This window comes from Octodon degus, unplaced genomic scaffold (assembly GCF_000260255.1).
Source record: "Octodon degus isolate 3935 unplaced genomic scaffold, OctDeg1.0 scaffold00006, whole genome shotgun sequence".
In the NCBI taxonomy this organism is placed as follows: domain Eukaryota; kingdom Metazoa; phylum Chordata; class Mammalia; order Rodentia; family Octodontidae; genus Octodon; species Octodon degus.
In genome coordinates this window covers 12167417-12191872 of record NW_004524582.1, presented here as the reverse complement: position 1 = coordinate 12191872, position 24456 = coordinate 12167417, and the positions used below count along the sequence as shown (strand labels likewise).

Genomic DNA, 24456 nt, shown 5'->3' with positions numbered 1-24456 from the left:
GAGAGAGAGAGAGAGAGAGAGAGAGAGAGAGAGAGAGAGAGAGGGGTGTGTGTGCGGCCAGCTCAGCCCACCAGGGGGCGGGCTGGCTGGCATGTGGTGCTGGGGGATCGAACCGCAGTCCCTGATGCTTTGCCAAGTAGGTGCTTTAGACCACTGAGCCATCTCTCCAGCCCTATTATCTTTCTTCTCATAAAATAAATTCAGGAGTACCTCCTTTATTATTTACCATTTTAACTATAATTTCTATAATTCAATTTTTCCCTGTTATTAGTAGTACTTATTCATTTTACCAGATACTAATTTCAGTGTACATAAAGTATTTTTACTTAATTTTATTGAGAAAGAAATAGTAATGAGTTTCAAAACAGGTTAGCAGGACAGTTTCAATAATACATTGCATATTGTTGTCTTCATAGTAGTTAGTCATAGTATAAGATGCATACATGATACCTTGTCTAAACACTATTAGTGCAAATCTTTCTTCTCATTCAACTAAGAGAAAGTAGCTATGTATCTATCCTAAGTATTTTGTATATACAGATACATGTATATATATTTTTTTCACTACAAAATGGTCCTTCAATTATATCCCCCTTTTTTGTTTAGTTTTGTCAGAGATGGGTATTCCGTTGCCATTCAAATACTGTAGGTGCGTGAATTCAGCAAAATAATCCAGTATAGTCCAATAGTCCATATTAGTAGTGGAACTGACAATGTTAGAAGTTTTTATGTATTTTGATCATCTGTTCTCCTACCACTGTCCTTTACATACTTATTTCTTTCATTTTCTTCCTCTTGCCTAATAGTTTCTTTTCTACTTTTATGTCATCTTTTTTAGATTCTATACAATAGTAAGGATGTGTAATATTTCTCTTTGTGTTTATATACTATATTTTATTCATTATTCTGTTGATGGGCACTTAGGCCAGTAATGGTGAACCTTTCAGAGACCAAGTACCCAAACTACAACCCAAAGGCCACTTGTTACAGAATGCCAGTGTGGCAGTGGGACCTGAACGCTGAGGTTTTAGTTTAGAAAAACCAACTCATACATTAATGTCTTTGTCTTCTAAGAAAAACAGATAACACATACCATAAGTTCACCACCATTATTTTTATTTTCAGATCTGTGTTAGCCCCTATTACAAAATAAAATCCATACTAAGCAGGTAGTCACATCTAATAAGATGTTGGCCAAAAGTGCTTAGAAATTATGAAGAACACAGCTTGATCCATACTCATGGATATATTCATACAAATCAATTTTTTAAAATTTGTGAATCAGGCTTAGGTATATATTATGCTTGAGATATTAGCTAATGATAAAATGAAACCCAAGCAAGCCTAAAAGTATCAGAGAATGTAATACTGAATCAGTAGTTAGGATTGAAAATGAGTCTTCTGAATTAGTAGCTATCACACTCCTTCCATTAGAACTGATTTAGCATTGGGATAGATACTTCCTAGTGGTGTTAGCTACTAAAACCAAGAATTAAAACAATCAGCAGTTAGACTTAGATGTAGTAGAGTTTTCCAAAGGGATTACATGGTCAGTAATCACTGGGATTTGAGAAGTGACTCATTGTGTGTTGAGGAAAGTAGGGAGCTGAAGATCACTTGAGGGTGGACAGTGGCCATAGGACAGAGAGGAAAGAAGCAGGTTGTCTGGGCCTTGCCCAGTGGACAAGGCTGGAGGCAGAGCAGATACTGGTAATTGTACTGGGAGAGAAGCCCTTGCTGACTTGGGCGTGGCCTGGGCTTATGCTTTATCCTTCAGGACACAGGGCAGGGCATTTGGAGTAAGGCTTGGGAACACCTTCGTGGACATTGATGCTAATGTGGGGCTTCATGACTATTGTGGTCTGGGGTATAGTAAGGGAGCACTGGGAGCACTGGGCTTGCTGCAGTGAGCAGGTTAAGACATGGTGGCTTTTTTTTTTAACTACCGTACCATGATTTTACTTGCATTTTGAATAATAAAGACAAAATAAGGGCAAAATACTTAAATTCCTATTGGCTAGCAATTTCATTGTTTTTTTAGAAAGTAATAATTAGCAATTCCTATAAATTCTGTATAACTTACTATTGAACGTCTATAGAATTGCTTTGTAAGTTTCTAAAATAATGATTGGAATAAGCTAAGACTGAGCCCCACTTTGTCTTTGCCCAAAGAAAATAGTGGTCTAGCCAGACTTTCCGTTGCTGTATTTTAGCAGGAACCTCTGAGTAGCTCTGCAGCATGAAGATTGATCTGCTGAAAATATTGTAATGATTTTACTTTACTATCCATTTGCCCTTTTTCTCCCTACTCCGAGTTAAGTTTTCCAGTGGAGATTTACCACCTCCTGATTGGTCTCAGAGCATCTGCTGTCTGCCTGGTGCCTGCGAGGCTGTGTGAGGTGCTTTGAGACTTAACCTCTGCACCTCACCCAGCTTCAGGCCATTGAAGTACAACAGGAGCTCCCTTCACGGGCTTCTCCTCAGCACTCAGGCTAAGTAAAACCAGCTGTCCTGTGCTTAGTAAGGAGGATGCGAGCCTCTCAGGGACAACTGTATTGTTGCCCACATAGGTTGCGTAAGAAAACCACTGTTTCCCATGGTGGCCACCTCCAGCAGGCTTGGCAGCTCAGGACAGCCATCACACCGTTGCTTCTTACCTGGAAACGTCTTTAATGCTTTCTAAATTAATTGAGGAGCTTAGGCATTGCCTACCGGTCTGTTTTATTTTCCTGCTTTTAACTCAAAGGAACTTGAAAGGTTTTAAAGTCCTCACTGGTGCCTTGAGTCCTCATTCAGGTGAACAAAGACAGGAAGTACGAGGAAGCCCCTGAAAGCTGGTTCCCCCTCAGGCAGCATCCTCTGGCCTGGTGGGGACCGTCAGGAAGCTAAGAGCTCTCTGTGGAGAAAAGGGACCATGAGGTCATAGTTTTTCCTTTCATCAGTTGGGTCTTCTAAAGTGATTTAGTGGAGTATGTATTTTATTATAAAGTACATACAGGCCTATTAAAGTTTAAAATGTCATTAGATGTTAAAGTCTTATGCTTTTTTTTTGGAGACAAGGTCTTGCTATGTAGTGCAGGCTGACCTTATGCTCATGCCTCAGCCTCCGAGTGCTGGGTTTGCAGGTATGCTCCACTGTGCTCAGCTTGTGCCTTTTATACAGTGTAAGTTGATTTACTTCTGCAGATGATACTTGGAAACTACTTCTAAGTGGTGGCCTGGACATGGTAGTGTATGTTGTGTTACTTTCACCCAGAGCGAAAGATGATAAATGCCCTAGTTAGTGTTAACTAACAGCATGCACTTCAGCCTGTTGGGAAAAATGAGTTCCTAGCACAGTTTCATGGACAGTACAAGCACTGTCATTTGTGAGTTTTTATTATTTACTTACTGTGCATGTTCAAATGTATCTGTCACATACTTGATGCGCCAAAACATGCGCATGTTTAAATGGTAATTTATGGCTATTATTAAGCTGGTAGTGGACAAGCCAGATAGGAAAAATTGTCTTACTCTCCTTTGTGTCTCCAGAGCTCAGCGCTGTCCCTGCTCCTATTTGTTGAACTGAATTGAACATTTTAGATAGTTTTCATGGGTAATGAGTTTCTTTTAGGTTACTAAATTTAGTTTTTTAATTTAACCATTTGAAATGTGTAGTTGTCTGATAGTGATGGTGTTTGAATTTGTAATTTAAAAACCTACCTATCAAGGAACCCAAAGATAAAATCTGACTGGGGTGACGCAGAGCTGGCTAAAGAGTCTGGGGTCACTGAGGGACGGGATGCTGGAGGCAGGATAACATCAGAAGCTGCCGGTGCCAAGTGGTGCACTCCAAGCAGGCTGAAGAGCTCTCCAGTGCTGATGTCAAAACCGAGTTTGTGTCTGTTCCAGCCTGCCCTTGAAGTATGCAGAGCATTTTTACAGGAAGATAAAGGGGACGGAGTCATTATGGTGACAGACCCTCCTTTTGGTGGCTTGGTTGAACCTCTGGCCATTACATTCAAGAAGTTAATTGGTATGTGGAAAGAAGGTCAAAGCCAAGGTGTGTAACTTTTTATTTAAGGACAAACAAGTATCTATGCATGTGTTTCCTGTCACTTTAGCCAGCGTCAGTGGATCAGGACACTGGTAGGATACACATGTCTTAGAAAAAAATCAGCTTATTTGATGAGGGGCAAACTTCATCATCATGATACATTCTGTATTATCCTGATATGTTTTTTAAAAGGCCGAATGTTTTTGGCAGTGGGGTGCTATAAACAATGGTGGCAAACTCATTTGTTCTAGGAATGTTTGCTGAGTGGCTACACGTGCTGCCTACCATTCAGGTGCTCAGAAAAAATGAGGGAACTAAGCGCACATATTTCTCTGCCCCACGGGTCCTACATCCCCTGTTCCTAAAGACTTGCACAGAGGGGCTGGGGAGATAGTTTAGTAGAATAAATGCTTGCCTGGCAAGTTCAAGGTCATGAGTTCAATCCCCAGTACTGCCAAAAAAAGAAAAGACTTGCACAGAACTCTGAGGGCACCCAACTCAGGCCCAGGGATCCATACTCTGCCAAGATCTGTGCCGAGGTTTGGACATCCACTAGGCCAGTAGTGGCTACAGCTGACTTACAGGTCACGATCCTTGGAGTGGCCTAATGGCTATGGGTAATTATTCAGCTTAAAGTGGCTTAGGACTTTAGAGTGTTATCTAGTTACCTAATTAGTAAGTATGCTCATTTTTTAGATACAGCTTCTAGGTTGTGAGTTGATAAATTCTAAGAGAGTGTCAGGAGTTGTGTGATCAAGCTTCTCCTTTAATTTTGCTGTGTAAGTAATATGCCTTGGGAACAGAATGCAAGTGAAATCTAAATGAAACCTAAATCTAAAACTTGACGTTTCTCATTAAGTCTTTCACTTGTTTGCCATTCTTTTTTTTTTTTTTTTTTTTTTTTTTGTCTTTTTGAGACAGGGCCTCATGGTGCAGTTTAGGCTGGCCTTGAGCTCCCTTTGTAGCCCTGGCTGCTCTCAGACTTGCAACAATCTCAGACTACTAAACATAGTAGACAAATACAGTGTTTTGTTTTAAATATAAAAGCATTTCCTGCTGGGCGTGGTGGGGGGCGTGCTTGTGATCCCTGCACTTGGGAGGCTAAGGCAGGAGGATCCCTTGGGAGCTCACGCCCAGCCTGAACTATTCAGCAAGACCCTGTCTCAGAAAATCAAAGCAGCATTTCCATTGGCCTTTGGAAAGGTCAAGTTGAGGGATAAATGTATTGCATGACTGAAATTCCTACCAATACCACAAGTTTTTCAATTAAAGCTTTTATTTTTTCTTAAGTATCTGCTTCTTATTTTCTTTTTGTTTTTTCTTATGATCCATTAGATGACAGTCAGCAAGAAATGCCCATTTTCTGGATTTTTCCCTATTTTTTGGAAGCTAGAATTTGTCAGTTTTTTCCGAGTTTCTGCATGCTGGATTATCAGGTATGTAACTATTCTATTTTCTGTATGTTTGACAAATAGCAGTTCTGCTTCAGTAAATATTTGGGTAATACTCTCCATTGACTTTAGTGAATTAAAATCCCTTGAGCTGTATTAAATGCTAAAGTTATACCACATATAACTTAGTCCTGTGGTCACTAAATGTCTATGATCCCTCAGGGGGCTCCTTAAAAATATAGAGGTTTTTTTTGTTTGTTTTTAATGTATTTGGTACAGGGTCTACAGGGTCTCACTGTGTAGATCAGACTCTCGTAGTGATTCTCCTGTTTCCAGTCTCCCAAGTGCTGGGATTACAGGCGCGTGCCACTACACTCAGTCTCAATCACTCTCTCAGAGCGCCCCTCAGGCGGGGCCTGCACAGCAGGCCGGGGATCAAACCCTGGTCCCTGCTCTCTGCCTATACAGGCACTTTAGTCCACTGAACTATCTGGCTAGTCCTCCCAAAAATGTACATTTTTGAGCACCTTCAGAAGAAATGTACTGAATCAAAATCAGAGGATAAAACCTGAAGAAAAAAATATTTTCCCAGGCTCCCCACGTGGTTCTAAAGTGCAGCTGGGTTTTAGACAACTGATCTCATCTTTCAGCGGCAGATTCTGTAGCCCTTATGGGGAAGCACTCTGCTATCGCAGGTGGGTGGGAAGCCATGTTTACCTCACTGTGCCACTCAGTGGATGCCCGGGACTCTAAAGAGGGGTGTCCTGGTTTATGAGGTGACAGGTGCAGGTGGAGCCGTGGTGTGTGAGTGCTGACCCCATGGGGGTTCCTGGAGTGAGTGGTTCCCTCCTTGCAGTGCAGTCTGTCGGAGTTCCCAGGCCTTCAGTGAGAACAGAAGCCAGGTCCATGCTAGCACCACCTGTCAATCAGGTTACTTGGGCTCTAGTTTTCTTGTTGCTGGCTAGGTGGGGCTGCTTCCTCTTTGTGTAGTGACCTTTTTAATTTGTATTTTCTGTATAATTAGCTGACCCAGACTATGGCCTTTCAGCCCCAGCACTGCAAATGTCTTTACTAATTGTTCCAAACTGGTGCTTTGGTTCTAATTTGCTGCTTTTTTTGTTTGTTTGTTTAATGTTCTGGGGATTGAACCAAAGGCCTTCACGTTGAGTTGCATTCACAGCCTTTTAAAATTCTTTTTAAATTTTGGGACAGGATCTTACAAGTTGGCCAAGCAAGGCTTTAATTTGGGATCCTCCACCCTAGAGAGCTTGGCCTTAATCTTTGTAATCTTATAAAGGGCATGCCATGATCAAAATTATTTCCAAGTTCTGAAGGAAACAGTATTGTTAAAAATGAAAGAAGACTTACCTGCAATTCCTAAACAACAAATACAGTTTTTTTTTCTTTTTTTAAATTCTTTTGATACAGGATGTCACTATGTAGCTTGGACTAATAACAGTCCTTCTGTCTCAGCCTCCCTACCCCTGGGATTACAAGGGTGAGCTACCATGCCCAGTTTTGGGGCCAGCATGACACATCTGGGAACCCGACCAGTACAGCATATGGTACAGGGGATCGGAACTCAGGATCTTGTGCTTGCTAGGCAGGCACTTAGACCACTGAGCTGTATCTCCAGCCCTATAATTTTCAATTACAGTATTCACGTCTATTCAGTTTTAAAAAGCACTTTTTGCATATTTATAATCATGTAAGACTGGTAGGGGAGATAGCTTGGTGATCTAAGCGCCTGCCTGGCAAGCACAAGAACCAAGGTTCAATCCCCAGTACCACATGCTGTGCCAACTTGGAACCTGGGGCATACCAAGCCATCCACCAAAACCAGACATAGTGGCACAGGCCTGTAATAGCAGTGCTGGAGAGGCTGAGACAGGAAGATCACTAGAAGTTGGAGCTATGTAGTGAGACTGTGACTGTACCAAATAAATAAATAAATAAATAAATAAATAAATAATTTTTTAAAAAATAGACAGTTTTGAATTGTTTCTTCTTTTTGAAAGTGTGCATTTATTAATTGAGACATGGTCTTGCTCTATAGTCCATGATGGCCTGGAATTCCCCATATAGCCTAAAGTGGCCTTAAACTCAGGATCTCTTGGCTCAGGCTCCTGAGTGCTGAGAGTATAGTTGGGTGCCACTGTACCCAGCTTTTTAAAGGTACCCATATAATCCTTATGCTTTTTTTATGTGTTGTTATTGTTTTTGTGGAACCAGGGATTGAACTCAGGTCCTTGCACTTGCCAGGGAAGCACTTATTCCACTTAGCCATCTCCCTGACCCCTCCTTATGCTTTTAGTAACTTTAAATTATTTCCCTATGGGGCTGTTTCACTGTTCCCTTTTGGGACTATAGTTTGCTTCTGCCTTTTGGGTACTATGAATGGTGCTGCCATAAACATGTCTTTGGCATGTAATTTTCTCATAGTTTATGTAGTTTAAAATAGATTTCCAAAACTGAGTTACTGTCTCAAATTTAAAGATTTTTATAGGTTTTGAGCCATATTAACAGGTTTCATCTAAAATGTCCAGCATAAGCCATTTTACTTTGACCTGAGTGCTGCTTCAGGCATGATCGTCAATGAAGAGCCTCTCAAAGCAGCCTGTGCTCCTTTTTAGGCATCCAGTTTCCTGAGTTATCTGAGAGATGCTTCTAGAATTGATGTCTGTGATGCAGCTATAGCTGACCTCTTCTAAAGACATTAACTAAGTGGAAGGTTCCAACGTCTGGCAGCGTAGTGTGTTGCACTTAGTAGGTGCTCTGTGTATCAAGTACACAATTAAATGGGGAAAAACATGAACTCCAGAGTGTAAAGGATCTGTGTTTTAACCCTGTTAAATTGCTTACTTAACCTCTGTCAAGCTCCTCTTACCTGCGAGATGAGTATAATAATGACACCTGTCTTACAAGATGACACAGGAAAAGGCTTACCCAAGTGTGTGACCTCAGCAGGTGCATAGTAACCTGTGTGCTATCATTCAGAGAGTCCCAAAGCAGGGACAAAACCTTCCCAGGCCCCTTCTTGGTACAGTATCTGAGACATTAAGTCAGACGCTCCAAGGTCCCTCAGAAGACAGCTGCGTCCACATTTAGGGAAGCATTTTTGCTGTGTGCTAGTGTGCATGGGTTAAGGGGGGCAAAGAAGGCAGATCATCGGTGCAGCTGACAAGAGAGGTGAGGCCAGGTAGCCACCGCCGGTCAACTGCTGGGGCAGCCTGTAGAGCTAGCAGGGAGCTTTTGAAGACACTGGAGGAGGATTTGAGAGAGCTAACTGCAGGGCCCTGCCTGGCCTATTGGAAATAATCAGTTCAGTGTAGTAGTGAAAAATGCTCTGGTTGGATTGTGTGTACCTAGTGATGAAAACCAGCCTTTGAAAAGAAAAATGAGAATAGGATGTGAAACAAGGCAAGCCTCATTTTCCACGAGTGCTCTTAAGGTGGGAACAGTTCTGCCTGCTAACTGCTCGCCCATCTCACTGCGTGTTCTGAATACTCCCCATATTTGCTGTCCTGCCCCTTGTCAAGTTTAACCTTGCTTTTTTTTTTTTTTTTAAATGGCTTTGGACCTGTTATTTTATTCCTTCCTCATCTTTGCTTTCTTCCTTTTCCTTCTTTTGTTACTTAAACTTCATTTCCTAAATTTTTCTTTGATATTAGCCTTCATCAAATGAAAATTTGGAAGTCCCCCTTCTCCTTCACAGATCTTTTCTCATAGTCTGTGATTAGGTTTTTTTCCTGACATCAAACTCTGCATCTACAGTGCAAAGTCATGAAATCTTTTTTTGAAAATACTTTTCAGGCAAAAAGTAGGTAGAAAGGCTGCAGTTCTTTATAGAATATAAATTATGTAGACTCTTCAATGATAAAGCACTCGATTATACGGAAGAAAGTAGTTATTAGAGGCCTAGGAAACCAGGAGTTTTATTAAGAACAGATTAGAAAGGAAAGGTGTGGTAATGAAAAGAAATTCTGACTTAAGAGTCAGAATTGTCTAAATCCTACCACTGCCCTTTAGCAGCTGTTTAATCTTGGGGAGTCACTTGGTCTGTCCAGTCTCTATTTCCTTCCCTACAAAACCAAATGATTGAACCGAGCAGGGGATGGTGCTGGCAGACAAGTGTGCCTCTTAGTACTAAGTCAGAGAAATTGGTCGTGATCTCAGAGAATCTGCTGAGAATACCAGCAGCAAATGGCAGAGCGTGTGACTGAGTAGTGGTGTTGGCCTCGTGGGCAGGGAGGTGGCTTTGGAGCCCCATAGACACCACATCTGAATGCCATGTTCTCACTTCTCTGCTCTTACACACACTGTCCTCTTGTTTTCTTTTTTTTTTTTTTTTCTGCTGAACTGGGGATTGAACTCAGGCCCTTGTGCTTGCCAGGCAAGTGCTTATTCTACTGAGCCATTTCCCCAGCCTCTGTCCTCTTGCTTAACATGGGCTGCTTGTGTAGAATATTGAAAGTAGAGGTCATGTTTAAAAATCAGCCTATGTTGGAAACTTTTTTAAGGTTAGTTCCATGGTCAGGAAAGAAAATATTTGACAGGAATTTATGGGAAATTATTGTACATTAATGATGGCAACCAAAATTCTTGACACTTAATCTGTAGTAAATGTTTAGAGGGTTTTGAGTGAAAAGGGAGATAAAAGATATATGGAAATTTTAAATAAATAGATGGGAATTATAAATAAAAGGTTACCTAGGATATGTGTGTAAGCTGGTTGGTGACACATGTGGGCTCTTTGTGGGTACTGAGATCCAACAGGATGCAATCTGTAGGGAGCTGCGGGGGATCGAGTCCTTGGTCTTGTTTAGTCTTTGTGCCCTGATCAGATGCCTGGAACATAGTAGGTACAAAAAGCTTTCTGGTGTGGATGTCTTGGTTTGCCCAATACCTAGTTTCAGTCTTGTGCTTCAGAAGACATTTGTGTACAGATCAAATTAAAAGTTGGGAATTACAGAGATCTTGTGCTTTCCCTCATTTCTATACAGTACTTCATCACATTAATCAGTCCGTGGGAGAAATTTCCTATCTGAAAATGCCTCTCATCATCATTGTGAGTGAAATGTCAGGGATAATGATGGGGAAATGGTGTATCAGCTCTACCACCAGTGATATGCAATTTGCAAAATTGTGTTTGCTTTACAGCACTTCCACAGGAGGTTTATTTGTGTGGATGAAGCTATGAAATATGGATGTATGTTAGAGGTACATTAATTTACTCGAGCAGCATGCATTTTACATACCATATGTTTATAGTTAATTAGCACAACAAACCCACATTTAAAAATAATAATAATCTCAATTAGGTTATGCAAAATCAAGCAATCAACCACCTTCCTGACATATAACATTCTTTGACTCCTTGGGTAACCATAAAGCAATTGTTCTCCTCCCCTCTTCCATCTGCTATCTATTATATTGCATAGAATATTCCATGTATTAGAAATCTTTCTACAATATTATTTTCCAGCATATGAAAATCTTTGTAAGAATCTCATGGGAAAATTGTTTTCCTTATGATACTCATAAATTTGTGTTCAGAATCTTCGTTGAATTTAATAAGGGTCCATGTAGTTATTTGAGTACACAAAGGAGTGCATTAGCAAAAAATTAGAAATTTAAATCATTTTAAAAGAAAACTACTTCAGGTACTATTTTAAGATGATTTTGAAGTAAAATCTATTTTTGTCTATTAGTCTTTAATAGGTAACATATATTCATAGAATTCTGAAAGTTAGGAAGGAACAGAGGTAACCTGGGCTGACTTCCCAGGGTAATAACCCTCTCCGATAAATTCATGACAAGCCGTCATCTTGCTTTACTTGAATGCCTTCAGTGAGCAGAGTCCTACAGCCTTACAAGGCAACTCAATTTATTTAATAGCTCTAATCGTTAGAAAATTTTCTCATATTGAGATAAAATATGCTCCCCATTAACTTCTACCCACTGGTCCTAGTTCTGTTCTTTGAAGCAATAAAGGATAAGTCTAAGTTCTATTCCATTTGACACCCCTTCAGTTATAAAATAGCTGTCAGCTCCTCCCAGTCTTCTCTTTTCTGAATAAACACCCCCAATTTGTTCAACTGGAAATCCCATTCGTTCCCATTATTTCTGGTAGAGATGAGCTGGTTTTATCAGTGTCTCTCTTAAATTGTGACTGAACTCAGGGTGCAGATATGGTCTGGCAGGAGCTCTCCTGGCTGAGACACTTGGATAGAGGCTGCCTGGGAGCTTGCAGCTTCTACACTGGAGCTGGGCTATGCACTTATTGTGCAGCCCTTCAGAATCCCCTGGGACTCAGCACACTGTCCCCTCTGGCAGTGAGCGCTTGTGGGGCTTGGAGAGACCAAGTCCTCTCTTTCTTAGTCGCCAGACCCTTACATTTTTTTTGTGATTCACTTATTAGATAGCCAGCTTGCAGGCTTGTGGTGTTTTAAGCTCCTAGGTGAATTCTTGCTCAGAATCAAGCTGTGTCATCCCACCTTATGAAAAAGTTGAGATTTCCCTGTATTGAGTCCACACATGGCTCCTGCTATTCTTGTGGATGCTCTAAAGTATTGGTTCTCAAGTGTTAGTGCCAGGAGGCCTTGTTAACACACTGCTGGGCCTGCTCCCAGGGTTTCTGGTTGTTTAGGCCCTCTGCCAGTGGTGGAGAATTTGCATTTCTTACAGATCCCAGGTGAGATGGTGTTGCCAGCCCATCTGGGGAATTATTGATCTAAGGACAGAGTTAGTGACCAGGTGGGCTCCTATCAAAGCCAAAGCCAAACCGAGATGTGTGTGGGCAGCGGGGGAGGAGGAGAGCAACATGCTGATAGAGACCTGGCTGTGAGCTTCAGTGTACTTTGAAGATACTCTGCTGAAATGATGAAGAAGGGATCTTGAGGAGATGAGTTGGAGTAGTCATGACAGAGCAGCTGCAGTGTGCGTGCTCTGCATCTCATCTTTCCACCAGATCCCAGGCTCTGGATTCAGTGATTTACATGCATAATTCTTGTTAGCCTTCCCAGCAGCTAAGCTGGGAGTCCACGTCAGCAGACTCTTCTTACAGGAGGGAAACATGCAAACTTGCATAAGGGCCCATAACAAGTAAGAGGCAGGACCACAGTCTGGCCTCAAACCTGTGTTCCAGCTGTATGAGAGAGAAGATAGTGGACAGCCAGCCTGAGCTATGCTTAGGCTCAGTGAGCTGAAGGCTGGCACTCAGCACACTTCACACACATACACACACACACACACACACACACACACACACACAGTGTCTTTGGGTTTTTTTTTTTTTTTTTTAAGACAGGGTCTTACTCTGTAGTTCAGTAAGCCTTGAACTCACTATATAGCTCAGGCTTGCCTCAAATTCATGGCAGTTATCCTGCCTCAGCATCTTGCATGTTGGGATTGTGTGTGTGTGTTCCACATCCAGGTTTTTAATGCTGATAACACCTAAATTCTTTTTTATTTTTTTATAGTGATGGAAATGGTACTGGGGATTGAACCCAAGGGCACTCTCCCACTGAGCTATATTCCTTTTTTAAAATAAACTTATTGGTACAATTTAGATACATCTATTGATCACATTCATCATAGAAAATTTGTATCTGTGCGTGATATTTCCTTGTGCCTCTTTTTTTCCCATTCATCTCCCTTCCTTTTTTCTTTCCTTATTTATAAAGCTTTGTTTCCATTTTATCTTTCCTCATTTTTTTCTTTTCCCTTCCTTCCTTTCCTCCACCTCTATCCCTAGAGTTCCTCTTTTCCTTTTGAATAGTTTCTTCCTATCTCACATTTTCTGTTATACATTTTGCCCTTATTTACAGTTTCAGTTTCTTATGCAAGAGAGATGATGTGATATGTACACATGCTTGTCTGATTTATTTCCCTTAAAGAGTATGGTCTCTAGGTTCATCCACTCAGCTACAAATGACCCTACTGTATCCTTCATGGCTGAGTAGTACTCCACTGTGTGTGTGTGTGTGTGTGTGTGTGTGTGTGTGTGTGTGTGTTTATCTACGCATCAGTTTCTTATCCACTCATCGGTTGATGGACATTGGATTGTTTCCAAGGTTTAGCTACTACAAACTACTGCTATAAACATGGGGATGCATGTATCACTGTGGTATGATACGTTTAATTCTTTAGGGGAAATCACTAGAAGGGGAATAGCTGGGTCAAATGGAATCTCTGGTCCTAGTTTTCTGAAGAATCTCCAGACTGATTTCCACAGTGATTGCACCAGTCTACACTCCCACCAGTAGTGGAGAAGGATTCCTTGTTCCCTTAAACAGCTCCTTCAGCATTTGTTACTGATTTATTTCTTGGTAATATTCATTCTTTCTGGAATAAGGTGGAATCTCAGTGTCATTTGAATTTGTGTCTCTCAAAGGACCAGTGATGTTGAACTTTTTTCATGTATTGGCCTTTGTATTTCTTCATCTGAGAAGTGTGTATTCATCTCAGATGCCCATGGGTCTTTAAATTTTGGAGTGGTCAAATTAAAAAAAATTTTTTTTATATTCTAGATAATTCTTTAAATGGGAAACAGCTGGCTAAGATTATTTCCTACACTGTTCTCTCTCCAATTTGGGCAGTTTCTTTTGCTTTCCAAAACCTTTTAATACGTTGAAGTCCCAGTTGTTGATTCTTCGAGCTAGTTCTGTGTAATTGGGGTTTTGTTCATGAAGTCTTTGCCTACACCAGTGTCTTTAGAATTCTACCTATTTTCCAGTAGACTTAGTGCTTCCACTTTAATATTTAGGTCTTTAGTCCATTTTGACTTTTGTGCCTGGGTCTAGTCTTTGGCATACAGAAAGTCAGTATTTCTAGCACCATTTATCAGAGAGGCTGCCTTCTTTCCAGGGAATGTGTTGGGCTCCTTTGTCAAAGATCAGGTGGCTAGGTGTGTTTGGAGTTGTTTCTGCATCTTCTAATCTGTGCCATTGATCCTAGGGTCTTTTTTTTTTTTTGCCAGTACCATGCTGTTTCTATCACACTATAAGGTACATTCTTACCCTTTTTATTTTATAGTGAGAGATATCATTAAATCACTTAGGCTGACTTCGAACAGGCCAGTCTCAGCCTCCTGAGTAGCTAGGATTACTGGCATCCACCATCGTGCCTGGCCTAATATCTAACTTCTTACCTATATAATAGAGTACCTCATAAAGTCAGCTGTATTAGATGGAAGATTAGAGTTATTCCCTCAATAGCAGATATCCCAAATTTATCATAGCTTGTATTTTTCTTATAATGACATTTCATTGCCATAGAAGCCTCTCTGAGGCTGTTTGTAAGAAAACTCTTGATTTTAAGATTTTATTATTAAATCCTTTGATTTAACCTATATCTTGGCATCAGCTTGTTTATTGTATCAGTCACTTTTCGTTGCTAGGACAGAATTCCTGACATGGACAACTTAAAGGAGAAGAGAGGGCTGGGAATATAAGCTCAGTGGTAGAGTGCTTGCCTAACATGCACAAGGCCCTGAGTTTAGTCCCAGTAACACACAGACACACACACCCCAAACAAAACAAAAAAGAGGGGCTGCGGAGATAGCTCAGAATAAGTGCTTGCCTGGCAAGTGCAGGGTCCTGAGTTTAGTTCCCTGTACTGGAAAAAAAGAGAAAGATTTATTTATTTGTTTATTTATTTATTTATTTATTTATTTATTTGCGGTACTGGGGATTGAATTCAGGACCCTACACTTGTCAGGCAAGTACTTATTCTACTGAGCTATCTCCTCAGGCGGGAAAGATTTATTTTGGCTCACAGTTAAGTTCAGTCCGTGGTCACCTGGCAGAAACATCTTGGATGAGTGCAACAGAGGAAAGCTGCTAACCTGAAGGTGGCCAGGGAGTGGGTAAGCTAGGAAAAGCCAGAGAGGACAGGGACCAGATACCGTCCCTGCAGTCGCCCCTGGGTAGTGACTCAGACACATCCAGAAATGTGCTTCACGAGTGTCCGAGGCAGCTCTCGAGCTTCTCAGCAGGAGCCATTGCATTCATTTATTGGTTAAAGGTATGTAGTGAATGGCTTGAGTAAATTTTACTTTTGTTTTTAAATTTCTAGGTAGATTATGATAACCATGCACTTTATAAACATGGAAGGACAGGTCGTAAACAGTCTCCTGTGCGTATATTTACCAACATTCCACCCAACAAAATAACCCTTCCTACTGAAGAAGGATACAGGTGAGATTGTACTAGGACTTGAAATTCATAAGTGACCCAGTCATACAGTTCCATCACCTAACTATAACGTGCTTTCTATAGTGAACCATGTAGTTCTTTTAGTGTTTTTCTGTAATTTCGTATTGAATTGAATTCCAGTTACATCTACCTTTTGGAGCAACTGTCTTGTAAACTTATCTGCACTTCTAGACTCAATAAATACTGTATATGCTGCTGATCTTGCTGTCTTTCCTCTAGATTTTGCCCTCTGTGTCAACGATATGTTTCTCTTGAAAATCAACACTGTGAGCACTGTAATTCTTGCACATCCAAGGTAGAGCTTTCTTGCCTACTGTTTTTTTTATTTAAGTATATTAGTTATAATTTAGTCTTCTAGTCTTACTCTTTTAAAATTTTCTTACTATTACAGTTTGTGTTAATATGTATCACCATCATTAATTATGCCTTAATATAATAGTACTTTATTTCTAATTATAGAGTGCAGCAGGCTGTTAAAGCACTTCCTTCATCATCATCAACAGTTCCTTGAATTTGTTTTCATGTGGTGCTCTGTGACTGCTAAAATTAGGAGTGTTTCAAATAAGGCACTAAATGAGTGCTAAATTTATACCCCTATTGAGGGCAAAATTATGGCGTTTTAAATAAGGCATTGAACTATTAGATATCATCACTGTTCTAGTGAAATAAAAATTAATAACATGTGCCATGTGTTTTTTGGGTGCCAGGCCCTTTCCTGAGAGTTGTACGTGGACTAGCTCCTCACGCTAGCCCTGCGAGGCAGGTGCAGCTACTCCCTTCCGTTTCACGTGAGGAGAAGGACTCTTATGGGACAGAGCAATTCCCTTACTTAGCTGTATTGTTGTAAAATTATTTTTAAAAACAGTTCTAGGGGGCTGGTGAGATGGCTCAGTGGTCTAAAGCACCTACTTAGAAGAAGCTTAGCAAAGCACAGGGACCGCGGTTCAATCCCCCAGCACCACATGCCAGCCAGCCCTGTCCCCTGGTGGGCTGAGCTGGCCACACACACACACACACAAATAAATAAATAAAAACAGTTCTAGGGGCTGGGGATATAGCTCAGTGGCACAGCACCTGCCTGGCAAATGCAAGGTCCTCATTTTCATTCTTAATACCACAAAAATAAAAACGGTTTTAGCTGGGTGCAGTGGCACACGCCTCTAATCCCAGCACTCAGGAAACTGAGGTAGGAAAATGGCACAAATTGACGGCCAGCCTGAGCTACATAAGTGAGACCCTTAATTAAAAAAAAAAAAAAAAAGAAAAAAAACTTTTGGGTTCACAGCAAAGTTGAGGGGTAGGTACAGAGCTTCCCACCTCCCCCTGCCTAGTCGCCATGCGTGAGCACTGCGCTAGACGCTGCAGTCATTCTGGTTGACTCCACAGGCGCGTTGCCGAGTCCCTGGCTCGCATTCAGGCCCACTCTGGGTGATGCACATTTGTGAGCCTGGGGTGACTGCGAGCGCCTTTATCCACTGTTATAGGCAGTACCCTTTGTAGTGTCTCAAAATCTGCCCTGCCTCTTCCTTCCTGCCTCCTGCCCTCTAGCAAATACTGAGCTTTTTCTTGTCTCTGTAGCGTTTGCATTTTTCAGAGCATCATGTGGTTGGTGTACCCATTGTAATTAGGACGTTCACTGCTTAGCCATTCACCTAGTGCATTGTGTCTTTTTTTTTTTTTTTTTTTTTGGCAGAACGGAGGATTGAACTCGGGCCTTTGCTCTTGCCAGGGAAGCGCTTATTCTACTGAGCCATCTCCTCAGCCCCCTAGTGCAGGGTTTATCTTGTTGGTTCCGAGTTTGAGCAGTTACAAATAAGGCTCTTACTCAGTTTTCAGGAAGGCAGGATGACCCTTATGGGGCTTTGTTTATTTTGACAAAATCCAGTAAGAGATCATATGTGGAGTTTAGTTTTGCTTTTACACATAATTTATTCTCCAGAGAAAAGGCCACATTTATGTAAATATTAGAAAGTACATTTTTCATGATTATATAGTTTTACTGTTTGTGTTTGTTTTTAACTCTGGTAACACTTCCAATTATATGCTTTCATTTAGTTTGGAGTTAATCTGTATTATGCCCAGAATGTGTTATATATAAAATTGAAGAAAACAAAACTTTATTATTTGGAGATATATAAATAAGCAGGGAAAGTCTGATGCAGAAACCCGAATAGGTGTCAGGCAGTACAAAGGGATGCCGGGAAGGGGACTTTCCAGGGCTGGTGGTTTGTCTGTTTTCTTCTGGTGACTTCCTCAGTGTGTCTTTGAAACGCCCAGTCCTATGGCCTGTGTTCTTCGTGCTCCTCTAGATGTTTATTTGAGTTTTGAAATGACTCAAGTAGTAACCATAATCTATCTTTCTAAATTACATGAAGCTCTCAAAACTCAAATTTCATGAAGGATTGTGTAGTATAGACATAAAATTCTGAATCATTAACTCCCTTGAAATTTTCATTTGAGTCTTTTGTGTGTATTGGATTGCTTGAACTGGAGTGGATTTTCAAGATCATTTAGATAAGTCTCCTCATTTCACAGTTACAGCAATTGAGGCCCATCAAGGAGGCATTTGAGTTGAGTGGAGAAAGGCATAAATTAAAATCAAAGTATTTAATTGTGAAGCCAGGAAAGGGAGAAATAAGAATGAATAATTTACACAGATTTTAATAAGACATTTTAATTTTTAATTGTGGAACTTGATTTTTAATAACAAATTAAACATAATTTAAAATTATTTTTGTAGGATGGCAGGAAGTGGAAGCACTGCTTTCTCTGCAAAAAGTGTGTAAAGCCTTGTAAGTATGGAGAGTTAAGATCCCATGGAAACATGTTTGATGTTTTTCCTTCATCTGAGTAGGATTTTTTTTTACTTACTTACTTTTATAAAGGAAAAATAATTAATGTGTAGCCTTGATAACTGTCTGCTTCCTAGTTTTCGTATTTACCTGCATGGTCCTTCCGACTTTCATAAAGAGAATGCCTGCTGACCTGTGTCAGTGTGACTTCTTCCTTGACTATCTTAACAGGACATTGTGCCGCCCTGCCAGCCTCCATTGTGACAGTGACTGTCAACTTGTGATTTTGTGGGGAAGAGAGGGCTGAATTTGTTGCCTTGTAACTGAATGAAGTTAGTTGGTTTACATGGGATTCCAACTTCTTGATTTTTTTTGGTGGGGAAACACTCAGGTTGCCTTCAGGGCAGGTCTGGTTTGGCTGGAGGATGAAGGGATCAAACCACAGCATCCTAAGCCTGACTGGTTTGTTTCAGCAGGCACTTAAACACCAGAACTAATGGGCTGGCCCCCTGATTTCTGTCTTTGTAGCAAAATTAAAACTAGCTATGTAAGCCAGCCACAGTGTTTTTGGTTTTGGAGTTTTGTTTTTGGGGGGTTGGGTTTTGTTTTGTTTTGTTTTGTTTTGTTTTGTTTTGTTTTGTTTTGTTTTGTTGAGACAGGGTCTCCTGTGCAGTCCAGGCTGGCCTCAAACTCTCAGTGATCCTCCTGCCTTAGCCTCTTGAGTGCTGGGACTATAGGCATGCCCCACCGCACCTGGCAAACAGTGTTTAGAGTGAACATGATTCTGGCGATCTACCTTAAAAGTTAGTAAAAGGAAAAATGGTATTAAATGAACTAATAAACCCTAATTTTTGTTTTACAGCCTGGATCCACTGTAGCTTTTGCAATCACTGTGCTGTCGCATATCATTCATGTGAGGGCCCTAAAGACGGCTGCTTTATTTGTGGTGAACTGGATCACAAACGCCGTTCTTGCCCTAACATCAGCACCTCGAAGAAAGCCAACAAGTTAGTCACATTCTTTCATTTGCTCTAAAACGACCTTTTTTTGTATGCTTTGTATGGCTTGATCTAAAAAGTATGTGGCACTCAGAGAACTGAGACTTGCTAAGGGAATGGTTGCTTTCCCTGTACTTATCATTCATGTAGGTGGGGAAGGGATTATTTGCAGATTACCAGACAGCCAGATTTACTATTCCATGGAAATTGAGATTAGGATAAAAGTATTGAGCCATCATGTGATTTGTAATTTTAAAAATTAGGTTAAGATTAAAGTCTGTGATGTGTTAGTAACTTTTTAAAAATTTATTTTTATTTTTTATTTTATTTTATTTTATTTTTTTTGTATTTTAGTACAAGGTCTACAGGGTCTCACTACTAGATGAGACTCGTAGTGATCCTCCTATTTTCAGCCTTCCAACAGCTAGGATTACAGGTGTGCACCACCACACCCAGTCTCAATCATTTATCTCAGCACCCCTGGGGGGCGGGGCCAGCTCCAGGGATGGAACCCAGCCACTGCGTCTGCCTAAGCAGGCACTTTAGTCTGCTGAGCTATTTGGCTGGCCCTACTTTTTATAATTACTTTCATTTATTTTTATTTTTTTGGACAGTGGAAAATATTTTTTCATTAAAGTCCAACCACTTGCATTGCACCTTCTACTAAACTGTTCCTTAAGTAAATTGTTTACACTAAGTAATCCAGGGTAAAGTTGAATTGTGAACAAATGAAAAAGCTTGTGCTGGCCGGCCTGAGCTCAGTGGCTGAATCTGGATGTGATGGCATGTGCCCCGCTAATCCCAGCCCTGGGGAGGCTGAAAACAGGAGGATCACTATTTGTTCTAGCTGTGTAGTGAGACTCTGCACAAAAAAAAGAAATGAAAAAAGAAAGAAAAAGCTCATGAATACTCCTTAGAGGCTTTCAAAAATAGAATACTACCTAACAGATTTACTGGTCTAGGATTGTTGTCATTTACAGTGTCATTTTGAGTGGAAACAGGTTAGTAACTGAATGCTCAGCCTTCAGTTCTGTGGATCTTTTGTATTTTAGGGAAGGGTTTACTGGGTGTTGAGGATCTCACTACTAGATCGACTAGTAGTGATCCTCCTGTTTACAGCCTCCCCAGGGCTGGGATTATAGGCACGTGCTACCACGCCCAGTCTCAATTGCTGTCTCAGTGCCTGTGCCTGCCCCTCACCTGCTTGCAGGCGCTTTAATCCGCTGAGGTATTTGGCCTGCCCTTAAGTTAAAAAGGATTTTTTTTTTTTTTTAAAAGCTGGCTCAGGCTGCCTTAAGGGCAGGTCTGGTAAGGCAGGTAGAGCTTGGGATCGAACTGGGGTCCCCTGTGCCTGACGGGGTTTGCCAGAGCAGGCGCTTAAACAGCTGAGCTAACCTCCAAGCCCCTTACTGCTTTTTAAGTAGCTAGTATGTTTGAAGGTGCCATATTGTTTTCTTTAGAGGAAATGTCTTTCAGTATTAGATTTGATCAGGTTTTTTTCTTGCTTTTTGAGATAGGGTCTGGCTATATACTGCAGGATGGTTTCAAATTATAGATCTTCCTCAGCCTCAGAAATACTGGGATTATAGGCATGTGTTGTCACACCTGGCTCAGGTTCTACCAATTTTAATTCTAGTAGACAATTAATAAAATGTGGTTGTTTCAGTTACTCTTCTCTCATTGCTGGGACAAATACCTGATACCCAACATGAAGAAAGGAAAGGTTTATGTAGCTCAGAGTTACTGGAGGTTTCAGTCCATACTCAGCTGGCTGTAAGGCAGTGACACATGGCAGAGGGCAGCAAAACAGCAAGAGCAAAAGGGAAGAGTGGCAGCAACAATGGCGAGAGCAAGTCTGTTTCTCTGTCTCCTTTATATTACATTCAGGTTATCCACCCTAAACTGGATGTAGCACTCACACCCATAATCCCAGTAGTACTCAGGCCCATAATCCCAGTGGATCATGAGTTAGTCACACTTTAGAAGTAAGTCTGCCCCATGACTTATGTGAAGTTTTGGGAGGACAAGCAGACACAAATGATAACAGCATATACTTAATAATGTAAGTAGTATTACTCTTTCCTCTCCAGAGAATCCTAAATTCTTCTTTTTTTTTTTTTTTGGCAGAACCGGGGATTGAACTTAGGCCCTTACGCTTGTCAGGGAAGCGCTTATTTCACTGAGCCATGTCCCTGGCCCCAAGAATCCCAAATTCTTAACAGTGCTTTGAAAAACATATAATGAAATTGATTGATAAAGCAAATTTTTTTTTCTTAAAATCTTGCTATTTGTTTTTTATCTTTGGGAAAGATTTTTTGCTGTGCAGTTCAGGCCAGCCTAGAACTCACTTTGTAGCATAGGCTGGCCTCAATTTTGTGATAATCTTCCTGCCTCAGCCTCCTAAACGCTGGGATTATAGGAGTATCCCACCATGCCTATCCATTTTTCTTATAATAGTAAAAAATAATTTTAATAGCCTTTTGTCATATGTAATAGGAAAGATGGTTCCGTTTCCTGCTTTTTATAGCTGTCTTGTATTTTGGGTTTTGTTTACTGTAATTTTCCTTTAGCTGTGAACTAGAATGGTGTTGGCTCCCTCTTGTGGTGAAAGCTCGTTTTACTAGTTACATAAATCCTCCCTCTAGAGGACAAACACTAGGTCAATTTAATTGTAAGGCAAAATAAAACAGTTAATGACTCGTACTCAATCAGTTCATCAGAGTTTGAAGAATTTATGTCTGGAAAATTTTTTCTTTCTGTTTTTTTGTTGACTGTATCCCCTAGTGAAATCTCTCTCATTCTTAGTCCTGCTTATAAGTGGACGAACTGAAACAAAATTTAAATTTTGTATACAGGGATACATGGCTTCATTGACTTTCCTATTAGAGATTATACTTTACTTCATTAAATTTGCTAAGTCATTATTTATCATGGAAATTATCCTACTTTAGTAAAACAGTTGGGGAAGGAAGCGATTTACATAGAAAGCACAACACAATATAAAGAGAATAGTTTTATTTTACAAGGTGTCTCAGTCCACAATGTAAGTCTTCTAAGAAGAGAAAAATGTAAAGTTGTCAAAGTTCTTCACAATGATTACATGAAACTACTAGTAATAGCCAGTATTTATTGAATGACTACTGTATAGTTGGCATTTTGCATACCTGAAGAGCTTACACTCTAGTACATATAGCATCAGGGTAACTAAAAGTGTAGGTCCTGGAATCAGGCTGGCCTGGCCACTTTCTTCCTGGGTACTACACGAGCCTCACTTTCTTAACCAAGGGTAGTTGGTAGGGAGCATGTTGCTCAGAGATGCACCTCCTTGACGTCCCAAGGCGTCACACATGGTGTCAAGTGAACCGGAAGTGAGGCCTGTGTCTGGCCGGAGAGGATCACATGCTGTTAGGAAGCTCTGCTCCCAGCTTCTGTCCTGGAAAGAACAGGAAGGCAGAGCTTGTTGCTCATGCAGGGTGACCCTGGGGGACCAGAGAGGTGCCCGCGTGTGCTGGCCCACTCTTTGGTTCTTGTTAGGATCAGTGACAGGCCCGCCTGGCTGGGGCCCCTGAATGAGCAGAGCAGTATCTTTCCCAGGATAGGCAGTCTGGAACTTAGTGCAGTGGACACCGGAAAAGGGAATCTGAGAGGGTGTGGTGATTTTAGGGGGCTAGGAGTTTCAGCCTGTTCGTTCTGAACCAGCGACCACAAGAAACTGAGGACCACAAAAGATGGACATCCTGTGTGACACCTGCCAGGACTTTCTGATCCATAGGAGAAAAGGAAAATTAACTGGAAGGCTTACAAAACTGGGTCCTTTCAAATGTGGTTGCCTTTTTCTGTTCTGCTATTGCATTTTGCAACCTTTGCTGTCAAATGTATTATTTTTGCCCTAAAAGATGTGATTTTTGGTTTGGAGATGGATGTACCTAACTAAGCAATATAGAATCCTCCCTCCACGTCACCCCCCCAAAAATGCATCCCAAAACAAACCCACTGGTGTGGCTGCTTACCTCTGTGGTGTGTTTGTCCTGAATACTTTGTTCTAAACCCATAGCAACCATCTTTCATAGAAATGTCCTTTCTCAAGCATTTTGCTTAGTCAGGCCTCTGTTTCCTTGTTGTTATGGTTAGGATACTGAGGATTTATGCTTACGGTACAGTAAATTCTTTCCCTTCTATTTTCTTATTTGGCTAGCTAGTTAATTAAACTTCAGCATAATTACATAATTCACTGTGCTCATTCTAGAAAATAATTTAGCACCTTGTTTTTCAGAGCTGTCAGAAAGCAGAAGCAAAGAAAAAGTAATAAGATGAAAATGGTGACCACTAAAGGACAATCCATGAATCATACATTCGGTACAAGGAAAAGGAAGAGGAGGGACAGAGTGCATCAATATCTCTGCTCCTAAAAGTCCAGTGACTTGAAAATAAGGAAGATTTATGCTCCATCCTTTGATGCCACTTTCTGTAAGTGCCACACTGGACTTAAATTCAGTGGCTTTCAGAGGTGGTGCCCCTTCCTCAGCTCAGTAATAGGCAGGTGGCATTTGCTGGTTTGTAGACCCCTCCTCTGCCTCTGAGACTGGGAGTTGTTCCTCCTAGGCTGTTACCAGCTCTCACTGCAGGCTTTTTCATCCTCAAATCTTTCTCAGTCTTACTACTTTGGCCTCTCTTGTCTGAAAAATGGGCATAGCGCTGCTGTTTGCAGTGTCAGAAGAAAATGCAAATACAAATCTATGAAGTTTGTTCACATTGAACACAAAAATGTTACTAAATAATAAACAATGTTTTAAGCCCCTCTTGCAAAGACTGTATAATCTATAATTCTTTGTTTGAATCTGAAGGTGATGGAAAGAATTTTTACAAAGGCACTATAAAGATATATAGATTAAATTACAGTTATAATAGTATTAAAAATTTATTTTTGCAGTATTTGTTGCCATTGCCCTCTGATTGAGTAGAACCCCAAAATGTCAGGTGGAGGACACATTGGGAGTTAGGACTCACTCCATCTTCTAACTC

At 40.8% G+C, this 24456-nt stretch overlaps 1 protein-coding gene across 5 annotated transcripts in view; it reads left to right on the top strand.

Moving 5' to 3' along the window:
- The window catches only part of Zcchc4 (zinc finger CCHC-type containing 4), a 56581-nt gene extending 32354 nt beyond the window's left edge, over positions 1–24227 (top strand). For 2 of the 5 annotated variants that reach the window (XM_004624651.2, XM_023723720.1), the window contains 7 exons: positions 3892–4042; positions 5372–5472; positions 15505–15626; positions 15864–15939; positions 18385–18436; positions 19299–19443; positions 23708–24227. In XM_004624651.2, the coding sequence (XP_004624708.1) occupies positions 3892–4042; positions 5372–5472; positions 15505–15626; positions 15864–15939; positions 18385–18436; positions 19299–19443; positions 23708–23843 (783 nt within the window). In that variant the 3' untranslated portion in view covers positions 23844–24227. Of the gene's footprint in view, positions 1–3891; positions 4043–5371; positions 5473–6855; positions 6884–15504; positions 15627–15863; positions 15940–18384; positions 18437–19298; positions 19444–23707 lie in introns of those variants that run through there. The other 3 variants (XM_023723713.1, XM_023723722.1, XM_023723724.1) reach the window with 3 other exon arrangements.
- Positions 24228–24456: the final 229 nt, after the last annotated feature.